General features: G+C 43.8%; 1 protein-coding gene across 2 annotated transcripts in view; it reads right to left on the bottom strand.

Moving 5' to 3' along the window:
- Nucleotides 1–23,806, bottom strand: part of XYLT1 (xylosyltransferase 1) — a 175,932-nt gene that overhangs the window by 14,987 nt on the left and 137,139 nt on the right. For both annotated transcript variants that reach the window (XM_035130694.2, XM_035130697.2), the window contains 5 exons: nt 20,654–20,734; nt 8,973–9,189; nt 4,241–4,417; nt 1,451–1,713; nt 367–562 (listed from right to left, as the gene is read on the bottom strand). In XM_035130694.2, coding sequence (XP_034986585.2) covers nt 367–562; nt 1,451–1,713; nt 4,241–4,417; nt 8,973–9,189; nt 20,654–20,734 — 934 coding nt within the window. The remainder of the gene's footprint in view (nt 1–366; nt 563–1,450; nt 1,714–4,240; nt 4,418–8,972; nt 9,190–20,653; nt 20,735–23,806) is intronic.

The raw sequence follows: 23,806 nt of genomic DNA, 5'->3' as shown, positions 1-23,806 counted from the left end.
AGCACAACCCTGAGGTTTAGAATCTCATGCTCAGTCTACTGACTGAGCTATCCACAGGGCAAATGGGTTAAGCAATATCTCTCTTTGAATTTTCTGCACACCTGATAAGCCTTTTCCGAGCAAGATTGGATTTTCTCAAGGACCAGCCTCAGAACAGTGAGAAAAGCTCTGGGACCCAGGGGAATGAATTCGTACACAACACAGTGCAGTCAAAATAGGGGTCAAATGAAAGTGTGGAGAAGGTCATATCTGGCAGATCTGGCCTCAGTTAGGAAGTAGGAGCCATGGCAGTTTCAGAACAAAGAAAAGGAAACCTTGTTCAGTTTAAAAGAGGAAGCGGGAAAAAAAGATAATAGCAATGCTTACCTCAGAGAACTGCAGCCTTCCAAAATCACTGGGTGGACTTGCAGTTTTAAACACCTTTTTGGGCATCACCCATGTCTCTAAGGTCTCCAGCTTACTGGCAGCCAGATTGGTAGCATGGTGCTTGACAAGGAAACCCTGAAAATGATCAGCAAGGAAGTAGAGTTGGACGGAGAATGGGTGACCCATTGGGTAGTACCTGGAAAACATAAATGCCAATGGAGAAGAGCTTGATTAGCAAGAACAGAGTTAGTGGTTTGGCAGAGGGTGAGGCTCTTACAGCTACAGTGACGCTGAGTTCATTGGAATGAGCATGTTCCGCACTTCTTCTTAAACCTCTGTTTTTAAGCCTGGGTAGGGTGGGGGCTTGGCAAAGGGCACTGAGGTGGGACCCCGGAGACCAAGGGACTCTTGATCCGCAACAGTTAATTGAGAGTTATTGAGAGCTGCCATTTACTTTCACCACAACCCCTTGGGGAGATTCGGCATTTGGGGGGTCTTGTGGGAAATTTAAATGGCAGCTCCCAGACTCACAAACTTTTAAAAATTGCACTGGCTGCCAGCTGGCTACTGGGCTAAGTTTAAGGTATTGGTTGTGAATTATAAACTCCTCTACAGTACAGCTTGGGACCAGAACACCTAAAATATCCATCTTGCCCCCTTATTTACCCAATTAATCACTGTGCTCTGCAGGAGAGGGCCTCTTGCAGATCTGGCTTCTAATGCTATGGCACCTCCCTTCTGGAATTCCCTCTCATTAAATATTAGACAGGTGCTACCCTTGTTGTCTACATAAATAAATAAAGCTGAAATGTGCAGTCGCAATCCGAGAGTGAGGGAGAGTGAAAAGGGTATTATTGGAGAGAAAGAGAAATGGAGAGTGGAGATTGGCAAGAGAGAAATAGGGACAAGGGGAGTCCCTGCTCATTTTTGACGCTGTCCTGCGCCCACCCGCTTAGCTTCTTGGTCCCTGTTGGCTTGCAGGCAGCTGCTGACACATTAGCCCAGAGGGGAATGTAGATCTCAGCTGCTTGGAGGAGAAGAGGTACTTGCCACCTGCTGTGGACTGAAGGAACTCTGAACTTACCGGCAGCTGTTTTCACCATCAGTGTGGAAGGATGTTTCTGCTCTCCTCAGGCCCAAGCGAGCAAATGAGTGGTACATGGTCAGCATGACGTCACTGATGCTATGGATCCCATCTGGTTCGTCATAGACATTCTCCCAGTACGATCTCAGGCCTGGAGTGCCCGATGGGTAGTTGCCATACAAGTAGTAATCCAGCTGGCCAATTATTTCTTGATTCACCACCGCTTCAAATTTGCGCGCAAAGAAGGTCGGTCTTGTGGTTTGCTGTGTCAATAAGAACAAAATTTTTTTACAATGCCGTTTCTGTGGATTTTTTTTTTTTTTGAGGAACACAAGGTTCCCACCTTACACGTCATGGTGATGCAAGAACGTATGTCAGAAAATTCCAGCAAAAACGATATACAGTGGTACCTCTACTTACGAATTTAATGCGTTCCAAACGCACATTTGTAAGTAGAAAAAAAGTGTAAGTCAAATCCCATAGGAATGCATTGGGAGAAAATATTCGTAAGTAGAAGCAACCCTATCTAAAAATTCGTAAGTAGAAAAAATCCTATCTAAACCGCATCCAAGATGGCGGACAGAGCTCTATTCGTAAGTAGAAACATTCGTAAGTAGAGTTATTTGTAAGTAGAGGTACCACTGTATAAAAAGTTCAGATGCAGAGAAACCGCGGGCGGCGGGCGGGGAGCCACTTACAAAGTGTCAACACAGTCCTGGCAGGTTGGAAGAATGAGTATCAAAGAGAAGAGACCCAGTAGTTTAATTGTGAACTTTTGTGTATGGGTGATTTGCTGTTCGAGCGCAGGGGTTGCCAACCTTTTTGGGCCAATGAGCACATTTTTAATTTTGAGAAAGTGCTGCTGGCATCAGTCACAAAATGGCTGCCTTGAGCCTGGCATAACTTAAAATGGCTGCCATGGGTGGGTGCCATAACTTAAAATGGCTGCCATGGGGGCATGACACAAAAGCTTCAGTGTAAGAGAGGCTGAGTCAGTGCAAACAGGAAATGAGCAGGAAAAGCAAATAGTCTCTTATGTGTTTTTGAGGGGATATTTACTCAGACCTTTTGTGAACACCACAGGATGCGTTGGTGGGTACATTGGTGTCTGTGGAAGCCATGTTATGTTAACAAGTGTTTGGGAAAGTGGATGCTGGTGATAGGGGACTCTTACATTTTTCTATAGCAGGCTGAACTGGGATGCTGCCCACGGCTTATGTGTTTCTCTAACACCGCTCTGTTAGACTGTAAAAGACTTCTTTGTTTTCTGCACATTTTTTTTTAAAAAATATAGAGGGATAAAAAGTGTCAAGCTTGAAAGCGCCAAGACCAAAAGGTGCAACATGCCTTCCAAAAAGTCAACACCACCCGTCAAATTTGCTTTCAGAGTGGCTCCGATTATGTTTATTCTCTCCATTTGCAGCCAGAATGCCTGGAATGCATGAGGCATTCTCACCAGCAAAACAGGTTTACTTTCGGGCAGGGGGTGAGAAATCACTGGCCCTCCAGAACTTGTTGGGCAACCCAGCTACCTGAGAGGCTTAAAACTGAAAATACCAGCAACCGAACCTGGGACCTCATTTGTGCAAGCGGGAGCCCTCCATCCAGTGTTTGGAATGAACTCGTTTGGTTTAATGAAGTTTACTGAATGAGTTCAAAAATATCTGAACTATGCCTGAACATATAGCTGCCATAATTGCTGAGAACAGAATGTGAACTAAATTCATTTTGGGGTAGGACTTTGTCCGGTTTCCAGTTCATCATCAAGTTCATTCTCTTACATGTGTGGTGTTTTGTTTTGTTTTTATTAAAAAAAACACTTCAGACACATTGGGCCTTTAAGCTTCAAGATCATAATTTCTGAGGAAAAACAGAATCATAGAATGAAAACATGAGCCAAAAAATAACAGAATTGTAGACTTGGAAGGGACCATGAGGGTCAGATTTAGTCCAACCCCCTGCAATACAGGAATCTTTTGCCCAACGTGGGGCTCAAACCCATGACTCATAGTCTACTGACCGAGCTGTAATTAAACAATTCACATTTCACCGTGTGCATGCATTTTTGGATGTTTTCTTAGCCTTCTAAATTATATTTTATACTTCAGCACAGCAGCCAGTAACATTCTGCATGTTGGTGGGTTGGGAGGCTGAGAGTCATTTGGCTGAATTTGAATCGAACTGTGAACTGAACTAGCTTGTTTTGTAAAGGGATGAAGGTGAACTTGCATGGGTTCCTTCCTGGACATGTTGAGCTTGAACTAGATTCTTTGAAAAACTAAAAAAAATTCCTTCAGTAGCACCTTAAAGACCAACTAAGTTTTTATTTTGGTATGAGCTTTCGTGTGCATGCACACTTCTTCAGATACAGTGAAATGGAAGTTTCCAGGCACTTATGTAGAGAAGGGGTGGGGAGGGGTGGGGATGGGGAGGGGGGATCACTCAGAAGGGTGGTTAGTTTGAAAAACTAACGTTCAGAGCTCTAGTTACACCATGGATTGAAACACCAGATGGAGCTTCTGTGGGAGGGAAGGGCAGCTGGTCTCAGATCCAACCCTTGGCATCATCTTTTTAAAAAGGATGGAAAAAGGAGCAGGCGGCAGTGACCAGAACTCATGGAGAGCTGCTGTCAGGTAGAGCAGACAGTATGGGATAGAGCAGAAGATGCCGGCATGGTGTCTTCCAGTTAATGATGGGCTCCAACTCTTATACATAAGAACGTAAGAAAGGACCTGCTGGATCCAGCCTCACGACGGCATGACTAACAAACCTGATAAGATACCAACTTACCTGAAATCGGTGGAAATCGGCCGGCTTGAAATCATTTGGGGAGCAGCCGCACCAGTCCACAATATTCTTGTACTGGCATTTGCAACCCAGCTTGCGGTTCCAGTTTGTGATGTGCAGGTTGTTGTCCACCATTGTGTTGCAATGAGGGCTGTTTTCCAGGACGGTGTGGAAGAAAGACTGTTGGGAGGCAGGGAGAAACACAAAACTCAGTGGGGTTGTGAGAGGACACTACGGTCACATCCATCCCATGCTTTAACGATACGGTTTCCACCAAAGAATCATGGGAGCCATAGTCTGTTAAGGGTGCCGACCTCACAGAGCTACCATTCCCAGCACCATTAACAAATTATAGTTAAAGTGGGGGGTAAGAATGCTTAAATGTATGGAGTCAAGCACATTAAGAGATGATTACAAGCATATGGGCTGAAGAGATCACGTAGTGTGCTGCACTTGTTCTCAAACCATTTTTCTCTGTGGACAGCTTGAAATTTGCTGGTGTGTGTGTGTGTTATTACTATTTTATTTATTTGCAGCATTTATACCTCACCCTTTTGCCAAAAAGACTCTCAAGTGGTATTCGAAAAGGGTACCAAGCTGTGCCGGATTTACGTATAAGCTAAACAAGCTATAACTTAGGGCTCCACTCTCTTGCCCACCCCCCCCCCAATTTTTTTTAAAAAAACCCACTGGATGTAAAATATTCCAAAATATAAGATTAGTTTCACAATTACTTTGCTAAAAGCTAAAATACATATTTTGTTATGTGCAAAGAGCTTTAGATACCTATTAGGTCCATAAATTACCACATAGCATATATTCAACACAAAAAAACAGTGACAATTTGTTGTTAACAAAGGACAGCTGGACACATAAAGGGCCCCGTTACCTTCAGTAGCTTAGGGCCTCATCAAAGCTAAATCCATCCCCGGTACCAAGATTATGAAACTCCCTCCCCTAAATAATTTAAGCTGACCCTTTTCTCTTGAATCTTAGGAAGACAGAGGCTACTATTAAGCTGCTGTGTCAATGCATTTTAAAATGGAATACATTGTTTTCTGCCTTTCTCTGGCTGCTGTTTTAATAATGTAATTGATGTGTTTTGGCATTTTTTATTATTACAAGATCTCTCATTATGTTTCTTTTCGTGTGTGTGTTTTGCTGTAGTGGGGAGGGGATTAACCTTGAGGAAAATTTCCGTATTAATTATTTAAAAATGACAATTCTAAAAGATTTTAGATTTCTGGAACAGGAAAGTGGTTTTATAACACCAACACTGAAAAGGGCCACAGGTAGAAGCATCTGAAGGAGGAGGAGATCATATTTAATTCCGTTGTTTTGCATCTAACGTTGCATCTCCAGTCAGGTAGGGTCAGGGTCCTTTCCCCCTCAGATAAATTTCTCAATGTGGTGGAGGCGATTTTCAAGGTCAAAATCTCCCACCAATTAATGTGAGGAAATAGTGAAAGTAATAAAAGAAAAAGACAACCACCGCAAACCAAGCCAATTCCTCTCTGTCTACTACCGCTGATTTATTTGGAAGTTGCAATGTGCCCATAGGTGAAAATGACCTCGCAGTGAAAGACCCAGTTCGCCCCTAAGGCAAAAGAAGGGACACGCTGTCTCTTGCAATTATTTCCGAAGCTGCTAAGTCTATTTGCCAATTCAAGGCAGTGAGAAATTTCAATGGGTTTCTTCTTCTTCTAATTATACCACTGTTATTTCGGTGTTTACTTAAATCCCATAGTAATGGAGGCTGACAGGCCCTGCATCAACCACAAGGGGCCCTCAGGCAGTTACTGGGGCCCCAGCATCTCTGAGGAGTTTTGCCCACATTCATAACTGGGGGGGGGGCAGAGAATCTGTTTGTTATCCAGAAGACCCCGGATTCAATCTCTGGCGTCTACAGTTAGGGTTGAGGAAAACCCAACTGAAGCCTTGGAGAGCTACATTCATGCTATACATTTAAAGCACCATGGCACCATTTTAACAGTTATGGCTTCGAGCAAGGAATTCTGGGACCTGGTTCATTTTGTCAAGGGTGCTGAGAGTTTTTTAGGATCACTCACAGAGTTCCCTGCGGGAATAGACTTATTGTTATCATACTCTGGGAATTGTAGCTCTGCTGGGGGGGGGGAAGGGGTCTCCTAAAAACTCTCAGCATCTTTAACAAACTACAGCTCCCACAATTCTTTGGGAACAAGCCACAAGTGTTTAAAGCGGTATCATAATGGTTTAAATGTATGGTGTGAATGTGGCCTCGATATAAGGGCAGCTTCCTATCTTCCCATGTCCAGTGAGGCTTTGTTTTTTGGGACAGTGCTGAGGATTTTTCTTCTCCCGGACCTTATGCCCCCCACCACCACCCCGACATTTTGAGCTACAACTCCCAATTTCCCTGACACTGTGTGGCTGGGGCTGATGGGAGTTATAGTCCAACACATCCACACATCAGGTTGGACAAGGCTGGGCTAGGTTAACATGAAAGTGGGCTCCCTATTTATTTATCTTTATTCTTATTTTGAAGGAGTCGGATACAAAACCTAGCCGAGGAAATCTGGTGGGTAGAAAAACTGAAACAGGATAAACATTGGGTGGTGAAAAAGCAAAAGGCCTTTACAGAACAGTGAGTTCTTTTGTAAAATATCAACTATAGGGTGATCTACAGACACACGGAATGGCATTAGTATGGTTGACCGCCTATCCCCCTGGACAAGCCCCTTGCCCCCCTTTTAAAAAATGTTAAATGACAGGCCAGTGAATATGGATTTTACGCTTGAATTGTCTAGTTAAACCCATTAAGGCATACATTGTCATTCAGGCAAAAAGCCGGGACTGAGGAGGGGAGGGGGAGAGAAACCTACCCAATTACCCACTGCCCTGTCCTTTTATACTAGCAGAGAAGGCCGCTGCAAAGATAAGCAGAATAAAAGGTTGACAGAGTTGAAAGGGAAGACGATACCTTTCGTTTCCCTTTTAGGAGAAGCAGGATTAAAAGGAGAACATTTAATATATGTGTAAGTGAAAAGGAGAAAGGGGATCAGTCATCTTCTGAATGCATTAAGGTCTAGTGGACAGAAGAAAGATGGATGTCACCTACACACTTAATATAACTTTTGATCACCGTTACTAATGAGAATGACAGAGGAAGAAAAAATCCAGTTAATGCAACACATAATTTATGGAATCCGCCGCCACAAGATGCTAGCATCGGACATGGGCTTTGTGACAATTTTGTCCGTCTAGTCCAGCATCCTGTTCTCATGGTAGCCACCCAGATGCAAGCAGGACCCGAGCACAAAGGCCCTCTCCCCTCCTGTGGCTTCCAATGACTGGCATTCAGAAGAATTTCGGTGTCTGACAATGAAAGCAGAGCACAGTCATCATGGCCAATAACTGTGGATAGCCCTCTCCTCCATGAATTCATCTAAACCTCTTTTAAAGCCATCCAAATTGGCAGCCGCCCTGCAGGAGGGAGTTCCACAGTTTAACAAGGTGCTGCATGGAGAAGTACTTTGTTTTCTTGGACTCTCCCAAAATTCAGCTTCAATGGACATCCACGAGTGTTATGAAAGAGGGAGAAATACTTCCCCCCAGCCATTTTCTTGATGCCACGCGTAATTCTGCAAACTGTATCATGTTGCTTCTTATTCACCCTTTCTCTTAACTGAAAACCCCATATGCCACAAACTTTCCTAATCTCACAGAACTTAGGCTACCATTCCCTATCTTGTTGCCCTCTAGATCAGGCATCCCCAAACTGCAGCCCTCCAGATGTTTTGGCCTACAACTCCCATGATCCCTACCTAAGAGGACCAGTGGTCAGGGATGATGGGAATTGTAGTCCAAAACATCTGGAGGGCTGAAGTTTGGGGATGCCTGCTCTAGATGCTGTTGGACTCAGCCAGTGTAGCCAATGATCAATCATGGTGGGAGCTATAGCCTGCAAATATCTGGAGGGCAACAGGTTTGGCTGACATAGGCTGTTCATTTTGATAGCTAAACTGAGTCTCCCTGTTCAGTTGCTGAATGCCAGCTGCTGTGGGACAAACATTGGCTTTAGGCTTATGCAGGGCTTTTTTTATCTAGAAAAAGAGGTGCTGGAACTTATTGAGCTTTTTTCAGGGCAAATGCAGCCGTGGCAAAAATGCCTCCCATACTTAGTTCCAGCGAATTCCAGCTGAAAAAAGGCCTGGGGGCCTCTGGTGGAATGCTAAAGGTTGGACTAGGTGGACGTTGGGTCTGATCAAGCAGGGTGATTGTAACATACTTCTTCCTCATGGAACAAAAAGAGAGCTCTGCTTGATCAGAACAAAGGCCTGTCTAGTCCAGTATCCTTCCTCCACCCTCCCCAAGGTGGCCATCCATCTGCCTGTGAGAAGTCCAAAGCAGGACAAGAGGGCAACAGCACCCCCCCCCCCATCATTTCTCACCAGGGACTTGCATTCAGGGGAATACCACCTCTGGACCTTGGAGGGCAGTATACATGATGAGGAACCACACTGATAGCCTTGTCCTCCATGAACCCAGGAGGAACAGCCGGCAAGAATTCTGCTCCCTTCACAACATACCAATCAGGTTCCGTCACCTGAGGCAGCTTCCTCACCCTGCCTAATGATAGGGCTGGCCTTGATTTTTAGAAAGGTAATGTATGCTAAAGTGCAGCAGCTTCAAAGCAGCCAACCAACCAATAACCAAAGGAAAAAGCCTTCCATAACACTGCAAGTTTGCTCACCTCAGCTGGGAGTAATGTGTAGGAGTAGAACCTCTTCATCTTCGTCACCAGGTCATCATTAGAAAAGGTGATATATTCCACAAACTTCCTGTTCAGCAGGAACCAGTCTGACCCGCCATCCACCGTTATTCCTTCCGGAATCTTCCGGTCACCGAGGCGCCACATGTGGGTATCACATTCCAGGAAAAGCCTGTCCAGCCCTTGCTTTCTAATAAACCTGGAGAGGAGGAAAAGGAAATGTTAAAAATACACGTAACGAGTAAGAAAGATACAGACTCTTGAACATATGTGATTATAGCAGGAGGTAAAAGGGGGTGGGGGAAAGAGAGAAATAAACCGGCAGTGGAACACCCTCCACAGTGAAAAATGTCATGCAGATTGTCTGAGGGAGAGAAGATTCACCAGCAGCAGGTACAAGAAAACAGAGGATAGCAAATAAGGGACAGTTAGCTCCCTTCTCTGGCTGAGTACACACCATACAATTAAAGCATGTGGCTTTGCCCAAAGAATCTTGGGAACTGTAGTTTCTTAAGGGTGCTGTAGCTCAGTGAGGTGCAACTACAGTTCCCAGCATTCTTTGGAGTGGGAAATGTGTTTTAAGTATATGGTGCGTACACTGACTCTCTTTCTCTTAAACATTGTAGTAAACACATTTGTGTACTTTCCTGGTTCCCACGAAACTCTGGTGCTTAAGCAGTTGGCATTCTTATCCTTGATTGGAATTTATTTCAAAAAGCAACAGAGCCCAGAGAAAGAAAATGGGCTGTTTTCCAAATCTAATTAATGAAAAACAAAGCCCAGACATACGAGCCTCTCTGTGCGTTAACGGCGCTTAGAGGACAAAAGGGAAGATAAGAAGTTGAGAATTTTTTATTTCATTTTATTTCCATAGATGAGCTCCTAATTCCACATTCTATTATAAAAGGGATAATGGAAATGTCTTGCAATTTTAATGGGGTGTTCTAGAATCTCCAAATACAATATTTATGCAATTCTCTGCGAAATTAAATATTCATGCATGTGAAAGTTCAGTCATTTATTTCTATTATTTGGTGATGGTGGTGGGGACGCCTCTGGGGGGAAAAACAATGTTTACTTTGAATATGCAATTTACATGAATTATTTTCAGGCCCCCAGAACTCTCCTCAGACACACACCCTCAGCCCAGGCCACACTCCTCACAGCACCTATTATTACTATTATTACTTATTAAATTGGTATACCGCCCTATACATGCAGGTCTCAGGGCAGTTTCAACATAAAATCACAATATAAAGACACAAAATACATAATGAAAACAAAGACAACCCAATACATTCCTCCTCCCTCCCCAACACATTTTAAAAGGACATTGGATGCCACTCAGCCAAAGGCCTGGTTAAAGAGGGATGTTTTTGCCTAGCGCCTAAAGCTGTATAATGAAGTCACACTCTAGAAAGTTTCGCCTGCCTGGAATGTGTCCTTGAATTCGGATAATAATGCCTGTAGCTTGCCTGGCTGGCAGACAAAGGGACTGAGCATGTGTAAAAACTAGCCTATGGAATTACATTAATTGCTTTACCCACTTTTACTTCTGGCCCTGCCCACCACTGGCATGTGGCCCCTGGAAGGTCAGCCAGAAGGGATTGTGGCCCTTGGCTTGGAAAAGGCTTTGCACCCCTGATTTATTTATTTTTTAAAGTGTAAGAGTGTGTGTGTGTGTCCCTGCAGAAGCTTAGAGCCAAGATTCTCTTCAGGGATTGTCTGGTTCCCAGTTCAAAGTGAGTAATATCGCCCATGAGGCTAATTAATTGCTGATTGCAACTTGGCAACAACTGAAATGAAAACCTGAAATCCCACCTCTGATAAGTCCTTCCAGTGAAAGGTAAGGAACAAAGAAAACTAAATCAGCGCTGTCCATTGGAGATTAAATATTCCTCTTCCAGCATTAATCATTCTAATGCTCTGCAATAAAATCCAAATGACTTCTTGCATTAAAAAGGTTGGCAGAGGGTTCGGTGTGCCCCCCCCGCTTCTCTTCCTAGCAATTAACAACAAACAGATTTGTTGGGAGTATTTACTAACAAACCATTTGTCATTGTTACTTTTTAACATATGGTTCGAACAGTCACATATTTCACCCGGCGGAGAGGCTGTATCTATGCCACAAAATGTATTTGTTTCCAATACTTTAATGGAAAAGTTTGTCGCGGTGAAGTGCAAGAACATCAATGGGTTGATTTAAAAGTAGCCAACAACAGGGGCATATTAAGATTTTATCATATGCCCCCTCCCCAAAAAACATCTGCTAGATATTTTGGAAAGCAATTTGTCATATTTTCTGTGCATTTAAATATCCCTTACCAAATTTTGCATGATGGTTCCTGAAATCAATGAGCAGGTTTTCATTGATGTTGGGATACAATTGGAAGCCATTTTGAATCAAGGGGGTGGGCTGAACCTTTTGCAACTGCAATGAGGGGTTTCTTTTCATATAATTCTCAAGCAATTATGTGTATGGGGCTACCAGGGGTGGCCCAAGATGTTTACTTGCTGTATGCAAAATGCCCAAATGTCCCCCCCCTCCCTGCAGATCTGGGCCACATCCTTCTCCCTCCACCATGCCTGCATTGTTGCTGGTCCCACTACAGTCATACCTCGGTTTAAGTACGCTTCGGTTTGAGTACTTTCAGTTTAAGTACTCCGCGGACCTGTCTGGAACGGATTAATCCACTTTCCATTACTTTCAATGGGAAAGTTCGCTTCAGGTTAAGTACGCTTTAGGTTAAGTACGGACTTCCAGAACCAATTACACTCATACTTCGGGTTAAGTACGCTCCAGGTTGAGTATTCTGCGGACCCGTCTGGAACGGATTAATCCACTTTCCATTACTTTCAATGGGAAAATTCACTTCAGGTTAAGTACGTTTCAGGTTAAGTACTGACTTCTGGAACCAATTACACTCATACTTTGGGTTAAGTACACTTCAGCTTGAGTACTCCGCGGACCCGTCTGGAATGGATTAATCCACTTTCCATTACTTTCAATGGGAAAATTCACTTCAGGTTAAGTATGCTTTAGGTTAAGTACAGACTTCCGGAACCAATTGTGTACTTAAACCTAGGTACCACTGTACTGCAATTGCACCCTCATCTACAGTGGCATTCACACTGCTGTGGCAAGGGTGCAGTGGGTGTAGTGGCAGTGGTGAGGGCAAAGGCACTGTTGTGACAGCACAACGCATAGGGGAGGACGCAGGGCAGAAGTCGGATCTGCAGCCTGAGCCAAATGGCTTCACGTCACCACATACATTGAAAATAAAACAAAACCTCCCCCTCACATGCATTTTCCCTAACCTTGCAGCCTGAGTTATATTACCCCAGTTTTTCAGCACACCTGTTTATTTTAGCACAAATTTCAAAAAAATAAAAATAAAAACCTGTTCCTTAAATAGCATAGGATGGAAAGCCAAGTGAGGGCGCTTTGCCAAAAATGAGCAGTAAAGTTTTGTTTTGTTTTGTTTTATGGCAACCCAGGTGATAAAGTGGAGAAACAGAGCATTCACTGTAAAATATACACATTTCTAAGTGCCCCTGCTTTGCACTTTTTTAAAAAATTAAAACAAAAACAACAACACATTCTTTGTGCTAATAATATTGTATTTTGTATACAGCTCCTGCAAATATTGCATTATGTTCCCCAGGTGCAATAGGAAGGAATTTTGTAGCCAACATGTTTCAAGGAGTCCTTTGGCTAAAATAACCCATATGGGTGGCAGTATGAAATTTCAAACATGTAACTTGCCTCCCCCACCCCCGGCCAAAAAAACAGAGCTGCACCCAAAACTTGTGAGACCACTAATGCTACCAGGAGCAAAGAGGTTAAAATACTTGGGCTGCAGGGATAATAAATTCTGGTTTATGTGCAGTACTAAGTAGTGCTGGGTATTAAATGGGTGATTCATTGTTACAGAAATACACAAGCATTTACTGGATGTGCCATTCAGACCAGCATACTGATTAATTGCTCAGAAACACTCGGCTGATAACACTGAGTGCATCCTCCCTGCTGAGGAACTGCTTTCCAGCAATTGCTTGGGAGCAGAATTGAAACGCCTGCTGCTGCCATACAGCATTTCATACAGTGCACTATTAACTTACTAAAGCACCACGACTGCCCACGATGGGTGTGCTCTACCTGTGCGGTTGGAGTCAGTGCGCGTCTGAAAACCAGTTGCTGCTGGGAAGGTGCAGGTTACACTCGGATCCTGCTTGTGAGTGTCTCATAGACATCTGTTTTGGTCCCTGTGAGGACAGGGTGCTGGACCAGAAGGATCTGTGTTCTTCTCCAACAGAGCTCTTCTTGGTTTCTTAGCTTCCCAAACTAAGGCCTGGGGGCCGGATGCGGCCCAATTGCCTTCTAAATCCGGCCCACGGACGGCCCGGGAATCAGCATTTTAAGATTCGGCCGTCCCGGGGGCCAGCTGTTAGACTGGTCCCACAGGCCAAATATGTGATTGCTCTCACAAATGTGATGAACAACACACAAGTCAGTAAATAAGGCTTAACTGCTTTATTTACATATAAACAAACTGGGAGCTCTACATCATGGCTCCCTCTCTCTGGCATCACAGCCAGTAAAGAGAGAGGACAAAGGAGACAACAGTCCCACTTAGGAACACAGCAAGGTAAACATCCTGTCTACGTCACTTCCACTCTGTGGAAATGAAAACACATACAGTCATATGATACACAATAACCCTATGACTGCAGACGGGGAATGAATCTCCTAACAGTTTTTACATGAGTAGAATGTGTCCTTTTATTTAAAATGCATCTCTGGGTTATTTGTAGGGCATGGGAATTCATTCATATTTTTTTTTCAAAATATAGTCCGGCCCCCCCACAAGGTCTGAGGGACAGTGGACCAGCCCCCTGCTGAAAAAGTTTGCTGACCCCTATGCTCTTCTCTATGCCATAACTCAGGCTTCCTCAAACTCAGCCCTCCAGATGTTTTTGGCCTACAACTCCCATGATCCCTAGCTAGTAGGATGATGGGAACTGGAGTCTCAAAATATCTGGAGGGCATAGCTGCCAAGTCTCCCGTATTCCCTGGGAAATCCCCATTTTTCCAGCTGTTCCTAGCTGAAAAAAAGGATTTTTTTGTTTCCCCCCGGTTTATTCTGGCGCGACGGCCATTTTGGAACTGGGCGGAGCATGCTCAGAAGCGACTTTTGATGCTGCTCTGCCCAGTTCCAAAATGGCTGCAGTGCGACTTCTGGCGCGGTGGCCATTTTGGAACTGGGCAAAGCAGCATCAAAAGTCACTTCTGAGCATGCTCCGCCCAGTTCCAAAATGGCAGCAGCGCTACTTCTGGTCTGCTACCGGTACTTCCGGCCCGGTCCCTTATTTCTCTGACAGCAACTTGGCAGGTATGCTGGAGGGCCGAGTTGGAGGAAGCCTGTCATAACTCCTCCTACCCCCTCCGATGTAGGGGGCCCATCCCAGCACCACAGTGCCCTGAAACCATGCAACGCCATTCTCTTCTGCAAGTGAACAGCAGCTTGGGGGGAGGGGGCTTCAACTTGTGGGAACATTCTCCCTTCGCCCAACCACTTCCTGCCAACAGATTGTTCCAGAACAGCTCTCCTGAACCGATGTGTTCCTGAAATCCGACTGTTCTCCATCGCAACCCCTCAAGTTTGTTACTGCTTTCTTTGTAATTAATTTGAAGCACTTTCAGTTATTTTCTTTTTTATGAAGAGATAATTGATTCTGAATAATACATAAACTGATATGCCAGCCCTACCTATATATCACAGTACATCCTAAAATGCAATTAACTGTTTATGTATTCCAAAGGCAGAATCCCCATTAAAGACCCAACCTATTATTCCCCAGAAGAGAGGCCAAGTGGCACATTAGCACAATTTAATATTAAATTAATGAGAAGATGAGCAGATTTAATTCATCCAAATTGCTCTTGTCCCAGCCGAGGTGAGCATCTTATGGCTTTGTGTGGAACGGTCATAATTCATGCTCTTATTTCTTCTTTTGACAGTGTTTGAGGAGCAATGATCACAAGAGTCAGAAGTGAACGGGAGGCATATCTCCACAACCCTTTCTTATTGCCTTTCTAATTTAACTCCATCGTTTGACAGGAATGCCAGCTAATGCAAAACCTGCCAGTCAAAATGAAGCAATGCATTCCCAGTTAATTTCTGGGCCCAATTCAAGTTGCATTCACATTTGTGTTCAAAGCCCTAAACAATTTAAGCTACATCTGCACCAGACATTTAAAGCAGCATTTTTCACAGTTACAGCTTCCCCCAAAGCATCCTGGGAACTGTAGTTTGCTAAGGGCGCTGAGAGTTGTTAGGAGACCCCGATTCCCCTTGCATAACTACAATTCCCAGAGTAGTCTAACAAACAAATCCTCTTTTCCGGGGAACTGTACGTAGCTCTGTGAAAGGAATAGGGGTTCCTCAACAACACCTTGAACTTACTACACTTCCCAGGGTTCTTTGCAAGAGGCCAAGACTGTTGGCCCCGGTCTATGGCTGGTTGTTGGCTTATTTCTGGGCCCAGTTCAAGGTGTGCTCACACAGCCCTCAGTGAGTTGATAGCCAAATGACCACCTCCGCTCCTACAAATTTTGCTGGGTGTTTTGATAGGCAGGGAGGGTCCCTCTTGGTAGTTCCACAACCATGAGATCAAGGAATGGATCTGCCGTAGACATTACACCTGGGACCATGTGGTGCGCTATGGGAAAAATCTCAGGAAACCAGGAAAGCCTGCTCCAGCTTCCCACAGCCCAAACATATCTATCACCGACTGCCATGAAGGAAAGGTTCTGGGAGAGAGAGAGGGTTGCAAAAGTCACTGAACAGCTTCCCACAGCTGGACTTTCTTCTGCACAGCAGCATCTATTTACCAACTGCTCAGTGTGGAAAGGGTTTAAGTCACACCTACAACATAAACTTAAAGCACACGGCTTCCCTCAAAGAACCACGGGATGTGTAGTTTACCCCTTACAGCAGGGGTCAGCAAACTTTCAGCAGGGGGCCGGTCCACTGTCCCTCAGACCTTGTGGGGGGCCGGACTATATTTTGAAAAAAAATATGAATGAATTCTTATGCCCCACAAATAACTGAGAGATGCATTTTAAATAAAAGAACACATTCTACTCATGTAAAAACATGGTGATTCCCGGACCGTCTGCGGGCTGGATTTAGAAGGTGATTGGGCCGCATTCGGCCCCCGGGCCTTAGTTTGGGAACCCCTGCCTTACAGAGCTACAATTCCCAACACCCATAAGAAACTACAGTTCCCAGAATAATTTGGGTGAAATAATGTACTTCCAATGTATGGTGTGGATGAATTGTTTTGTTTTAATATAGTTACTGTGATAATATAGTGATTCTACTAATAAGTCTTAATATTACTTGAAACCCTGGAAGGATTTGTATCCTGAAACACAGAATAAAGAACAACAACATATTTTGGGTGGCCCAGTGTCACTTGCAAAGGGATTGGCACGAGACCATCCAAGTTCAGCACTATTGAGAATGATAAGTAACAGTCTCTCCTTAAAATAATATGGCACAGTACTGTCCTAAGATATGGTTAAACTGTATTAGCAAGAGAGATAAAATATGTAAGCTGATCTCAGGAAACTCTTTGCAAAAAAAGAGAAACCAGATTAGAGTAGATAAACATATAGCTTTTCATATTTTTGAGCAGACTGATACTCTGCAAGAAAATAAAACGACAACACTGTCACTTTAGTGACAAAAAGACAGAGATCTCCCCCAGCCCACCATTCTTTCTCCCCCAGCCCACTTGATATATATGCATGAAGTGGTAAGCCTTCTCAAATCTGCCACCGTTTAACTGGATAGTGCGAAAAGGGCTCAATTTTGTGCCTGGCTTAGCTCTGGAATCTTATTTCAACAGCTGGTCTAAAATTGTAGAATAGGTGGATAATGAATGGTGCCCCTGAGCTGGGTCAGAGTGCATTTTTTAATGTCATCTCTGAGCAATCACAGCCTGTTCTCGCATAGAATGGGCAGATAACGTGGGTTTTGGGAAGACGGCATCACCTCCCCACTGTCAGGAGCTACTGGGATCTGTGGGTGACTGCCCTGCGTGGTCAGCCACTGAATTGCAAACGCCGGCTTCTCAGTGAAGGACCTTCAGGCCCTGGGTGGATTCAGGCTGCCCCCCAGGACAGGAAACAGTATAAGAGGACTTCCTGTCGCAGCGGAGCCTTGTTTAAACAATAATGGCTCCCTGATCTGTTCCTGTATCTCGGCTTCCGATTCGTCGCGCTGGTGAAGTTGGACGCAGGGACTTCGTACTCCGAAGTCCCTGGCTTCGTGGAGGGGGGGGGGGGAAGTCCGCAGAGCGAGCGGACTCCCCGAAAAAACACCGGGTAGAGAGTCCCGGTGACATAGTGCCCAGCTGTTTGCTCCGGACGCGAATCCTCTGCTGCCCGAGAGCTCAGTAGAGCAATCGAGAGCCAGCGGAGTGGAGTCGCGGGAGCCATTTTTGGGTTTCATCTTACCTCCTTGAAGTGAAGCTCCGAGTCCTCAGCCTGCAAGCGGCGGATTCTTCCAAGGAAATAAAAGACTTCTTCAAAGTAAGTCAAATCTCCATTCGGATCTTAAAAATTTTAAATTTGAAGATAGGAAGAGATTCTAAAGTAACGGAAGCCGATCTCTTCCAAATGGACAATCGGGAGGCGCATTAAATATTCCCAAGCCGAAAAGGGAAAACTTCTTTCAAGATTGCGGACCCGAGAGAAAGAAAGACTTTTCCAAACCTCCCCAGCCCCCGGTGTCGTTGCCCCTTGAGGTTCAGCAGCAACAAGGGGGAGGACGCTTTGACAGCTGTCAAAAGCTGTCAAATTGTTAAAGGACTAAGAAAGACGATTTTATTCCTGTGAATTGGAAAAATTGATTCAAAAGGTTTTAAAAGGATTTAAGTGGACTGTAAATTTGAAATCTGATGAGGTTAAAGACAAAGGATAAGAACAGCCAAGATGGAGCCGACAACGTGGTAGAGAGGAATTTTCCAGTACCCTTCTGCCCTTATCTCTGGTCTGCCTGTGGTCAAGTGAACTATGAAAACAAAATTCTCTCGAGCTTTCCAGGAGGCTGTGCTGGGCTATCTACAAACATGGGAAGATATCTACAAGGAAAGGCAATGCTTCAATCCAACAGAAAAGGAGAATGAGGTGCAAGAGCAAGATTTAGAGGACAATTTTGATTATGAGATTGTGTGTGAGGAGCAACAATTTGAGGACAATTTGGAGACTGATTCAGACCATAAAAAATATGTGTTGGATGATGAAAAACAAAGATCAGAACAAAGAGATGAGGCCGACAAGGAGAAGCAAAGTGAGGAGAAGATTGATGGAAGTGAAAATCCTGGAGAGACTGAAATGTTGAATGGTGTTAGTGAAGGGAGGGAAAGGCAGAAAGAGGGAGGAGCAGAGGTCTGGAAGTGGATGTGGGAAAGAATTGGTGTGGGGTAAAAATTTTAGTTTAAGGTACTTTTTTTTGGTTTATGAACAACGGTGTTGGAATCTTGGCCTGTTAAAGGATATGCTGATCCAATTGGGAGGAGGGACATTGGGGGGGGGGGAGAAGGAGAGATTTTTATAGTTTAAGGTTAAGAGCTTTCTGGAGGGAGTAAAAAGAATGGCTGAGGAAATATGCTTAGAGTTTGTTTTTGAATAATTTTGGTGATCAGGAGGTGTTTGGGTGGAAAACTGCCTGTCTCCCCCTTCTTACTCTTGGTACCCAGTGGCAGGGGGTGCCTTGAGGGGAGAGGGAAGGGTGGAGGGAAACCCAGACACAAAAATGGAACCTTTTGACTGCTGGACTCCTCGGGCTACCCCAGTGGCAGGGGGGGGGGCTCAGAGGGGGACAGCATGAAGAAGGAGGAGGATTGTGTTAATATTATAAGAATAAGATTCTGAATTGGATTAGAAAACCCGCCATAACTATGTAAAGAGGTTGGGAAATCCAGGAGGAGGAGAGTCGTGGAAGCCATTAATATTTTTCCTTTTTCCTTTTTTTTTCTTTCCTTTTCCCCCCCTTTTTATATTTTTGCTTTCCCCCCCCCCTTTTTTCCTTGTTTTTCTTTTTTTCCAGTACAGTGAAGAAATAGCTGGGGGATAAGCCAATCCCCAGAGATCCTCCGCCTTTGTCCTCTCAGTGGCAGGGGGGGGGATGAGGGGGGAGGAAGGAGGGGGGAGGTCAAACCCAGCTTAAAATGGACCCCTTTGTTCCCCAATACCCATGGGTCTCACTGGTGGCAGAGGTGGGCTTGTGGGTGGAGGGAAAATGAAGGGACAGAGTTTATGTTGTATACTTTGTATGTGTTTTCTTTTTCTAAAAATTAATAAAAATTATTTTTTTAAAAAAAATATCTGTTCCTGTATCTTTCTTTGTCCTTTGCTTCTGACTTACTCATTGGTCCTAAATAATGAGTTGGTCCCGTGGTTTAAGGCTGCATCTCAAACTTCTACCCATGGCCCAGGCTTGACATTCAACTTTGCTCTTTTTAGGAATTAAGGCTGGGATAGACTGATGTTGGTGGGGTAGTGCCCCATTCACTCTCATGAGCCAGCCTCCACTGTGTGCACACAAATAATTTGAATGCCACCCTCAAACTCTGATCCAAGCGTTCTGTCTTGAGAATGCTTGGCTCTGCACTACCCAAAACACCAGTTTGCCTACAGGAGAAATAGGTCAACAGATGATGCCGTGGTTGGACAGCAATGATTTCCTTCTATCGGTCCACGATAGAAAGTGATCTCTTGAGAGTCCCATGGACTGCAAGAAGATCAAACCTATTCATTCTGAAGGAAATCAGCCCTGAGTGCTCACTGGAAGGACAGATCCTGAAGCTGAGGCTCCAATACTTTGGCCACCTCATGAGAAGAGAAAATTCCCTGGAAAAGACCCCGATGTTGGGAAAGATTGAGGGCACAAGGAGAAGGGGACGACAGAGGACGAGATGGTTGGACAGTGTTCTTGAAACCACGAACATGAGTTTGACCAAACTGCGGGAGGCAGTGGAAGACAGGAGTGCCTGGTGTGCTATGGTCCATGGGGTCACGAAGAGTCAGGCACAACTAAACAACAACAAATGCTGGTTTGACAGCCATGGACAGACACTCCTTACGGAGGGTGGTGAAGACAGCACACGATATTGTGGGCTGTCCCCTGAGTCTGCTAGATGTTATCATGGGAGACCATTGCCTCAGAAGGAACATTCTCAGGGATGATTCACACCCTGGCCAGCACCTTTTATAGAAGCATGATAAGCCACATCAACAGGTTAAAGAACAGTTTCTACCCATGGGCCATGAAGCTGCTAAATGGAAGACAGCAACATTGCAGCTGACGTTTGGGGTTGGTGGTCGTACGACAGCACACAAAGTGTAACAAGGACTGAGAGATTGGGGGGGGGGGCTCGTTTAATCTCACTATAAACAAGTGGTACCGTGACAATAAAGTACTGTATTTCTATTTCTATTTCTATCTGTACATCTTTCTCGGGAAAACTGCAGTTGAAAGTGCCGGTTTTATTGATCACACTTTTGCCTGGATTGCAAACAAAGAAGAAATGAAAAGTATCACCACAAATTTTTATTATTATACTGAGAGGCACAGAAAAGGCCACATTACCTTGCATTGTCTCTTCCATGGGACTTCAAGAAGTTCATGTCTCGGTATCTGGAAAGGAAGGCAACGAGCTGGTCGTTTGTCCTGTGAAATGATTGGGACAAAAAATTAAAACAGAGACTAGTCATACACACCAGGAACTTTACCATTGAATGTAAGTTCAGATTTGCAAGCAGATGTTGCCTACTCACTGATATCATGTGAGGCATATTCCAGGAGAGCCTCTTTGCGTCTTTCTCTTATTGAAACAAAAATTCAGTGTATTTGTATTTCAAATTCCTGTATGAAATCTTAGGGATCCCCCCCCCTCGTAAAAGAAGATAAAATGTTACATTACTGAAAGACATCGCTGACTAAATTGTAGTCTGAAAATTCAATAGCAATTTATGCAAACAGATTTTCACTTCATATTGAAGATGCTTCTCCATTCAGATTATCTGTTATTTTGTATTTTAAATGTAGTTCAGGTAACTATACATATTTTTTTAAAAAAACTGAATTACACCTGCCCGTTCATTTTACCTAGCTCTGAACGGTCCTGACTCCAAAACTACAGCCTTGTGAAAAGCACAAGTACAAAACTGACATCAAGTGTGAAGGGAGCACACCTGCAAAATTATTCACATCCTTTCAAAGTGCTTGGAGGCAGCAGGTGGGGGAAAGGAGCAGCTCTAAGAAGGTTTTAAAATGAGCAGTCACTCGGGAGAGTATTGTGGTGCATTAAGACTAAAGGATTTATTATGGTATCTACAAAAGCCTATGCCAATAAACTTGCTAGTCTTTAAGGAGCCACCAAACACTTTTTGGGGAAGGGTTGCACTGTCGATCTGGAATTTAAAAGCAAGAGAGAAAGAAACTTTTTGTGTGAAAAAGAAAAAGAAATAATGATATCTGGATCTGAGGAATGAATACCGTGGTGCCTCAACTTACGAAATTAATCCGTTCCAAAGGCACCTTCGTAAGTTGAAAAATTCGTAAGTCGAAAAACGCCATTGGAAATGCGATTTCCCATAGGAATGCATTGAAAACGGAAAAATTCGTAAGTCGAAAAATCCCTATCTAAAACCACCGCGGTTTCCCCCCGGATGTCGAGACATTCGTAAGCGCGCGACCATTACCCCCATTCGTAAGTCAAAAATTCTATTGTCAAGTCGTTTGTAAGTTGAGGTACCACTGTATAATGTTTGTTTATAGAAAGAAGCTTGGTTGGGTGTTATGTTGGATTGGACAAAGTGAATATTGTTTTTATATAGCAGGCAGATGAAGAAGTGGAAGTTCTTTACATTCTGAATCTTATTCCTCTATCTTTCTCTTTTAACATCTTCTATTCTCTTCTATTTATTTAATTATTTAATTGTTCTCTCTTTCTCCCTCCCCCCTTTTGTGTTTTTATAGTATCTAGATAAGTCTTGGTTTGTGGTTTTTTTTAAAGGAAAAGATACAGTATTAAACTCTATATTTTTCCCTATAAAACTGAATAATATTTATTTAAAAAGATAGATAGAGAGACATGCTCTGGAGAACCCTAAAGTTTGCAGAAGTACCCAAAAAAAAGCCCTATCCCTCTTAAAAAGGCAGCTCAGCTCCCAACAACTCATTGAGGTTTGAGCATGCTCGGTAGTCACAGAATGCTGATGGTTAATTGGAAAAGAAAAAATGGGAAACTGGAAGGAGGGAATGGTTAGCTAGCTTGAAACCCTTCCAGGAAACAAGGTTCCACTATCAAGAAATAAGAAGAGCCAGTGGCTCATTTAGTTCAGCATCCTGTTTTCACAGTGGCCAACCACATGCCTCTGGGAAGCTCACAAGCAGGACCTGAGTGCAACAGAATTTCCAGCAACTGGTATTCAAGAAGCATTATTGCCCCCTGAGCTTGTGGGATTTTGAGTTGCAGGTTCCACTTGTATATATACACCCAGCTGGACATTAAAAAGGGAAAGAGGCACATTTGAAGCGGTTTATCCACGAAAATGTGCTCTGAGTCACTCTATGCCCGTAGTCGGGAACACGGAACTTCTTTTTCAAATGCTGCGGCAATTCCTTCTGAATACTTTGCCTGTGGAGCAAAATGACTCGTACTCCAAGTTGCACAAGGGAGCAAACCCAGCCAGGGAACATTATCAACACAGTGATCCCCCCCTAAGTAGCCTGCATTTACAAACTCTCCAATCATCTCAAGGAACAGTTCATTATTGCCCTGATGAATAACGAACAAGTTAACCATTGACTAAGTCCAGACCAATTGGAGTATCTGTCTATCAATCAACCTAAATGGCTAGATTGCAGAAGCCTGAGACCTTCCTTTGATGCTCACTCAAGTGAGCTTTAAAAGTCTCCCGGGGTCAGAATCTGCATTTCAATTTAGCATTTGCAGGGGAAGAAACACACATTCTCTCTCCCTCTCTATCGTAAAGCCCTGCCGATTTTCACATTTGCTGCTTCACTGAATTGCCATCTTATGGGGGATGAATAGACATTTAGGGAATTTACTTAGCGATCTTTCCACATGAAAAGGCCTCAATGGCTGACATCTTAGGGTTCGTTTCTAGGCAAACACCGGCGTGCTCGGATGAGCTTTTCAGAGATTATCTTTACTTTCCTACTTCAGGTTTACTCCAAGAATGAATTTAACAAGTTAACAAGTGCAATAATCATTTTTTAAAAAAGAAAATGCTGTGCTCTCTTGTTTCTTGCGATCTGTTCATTGAACTATGTTTCAATACCACAATCCTAAAACACAGCAGCTATGCAAAATTCTCAACCGTTGCCTCTACTGCCAGCGTTCCCCGATGAAGAGCTAATTATATTTATTTATTATTGTTATTCATTCAATGTATTAGTCACTTGCTACGTAAAAGAGTCTTTAACTGTGACTTTTAAAAGTTTGTATCCAAGCTCTGCTCAAATAAACAGGCTCATTAATTTCTCTCTCTCCCCTCTATTTCACTCCTATATTTAATAAATTTACAAACCCTTTCCCACAACCCAAAGCATAGTCAGATGTAAACAATAATAGTAAAGGTTCATGCAGGAGCAGAAGTGGAGAGAAAGTGGAAGTTTCATCAATATGGAGGAGAATGTTAATGTCTTATGGAAGTACAGTTTGTTTTGTAGCGCCTTTGTTCTTGGGCTGGACAAATGACCACCAGACTGCCA

The sequence above is a fragment of the Zootoca vivipara genome, chromosome 14 (genome assembly GCF_963506605.1).
Source record: "Zootoca vivipara chromosome 14, rZooViv1.1, whole genome shotgun sequence".
Lineage (NCBI taxonomy): Eukaryota > Metazoa > Chordata > Lepidosauria > Squamata > Lacertidae > Zootoca > Zootoca vivipara.
The sequence above is the reverse complement of the archived record's forward strand: the minus strand, read 5'-3'. Positions and strand labels throughout refer to the sequence as shown.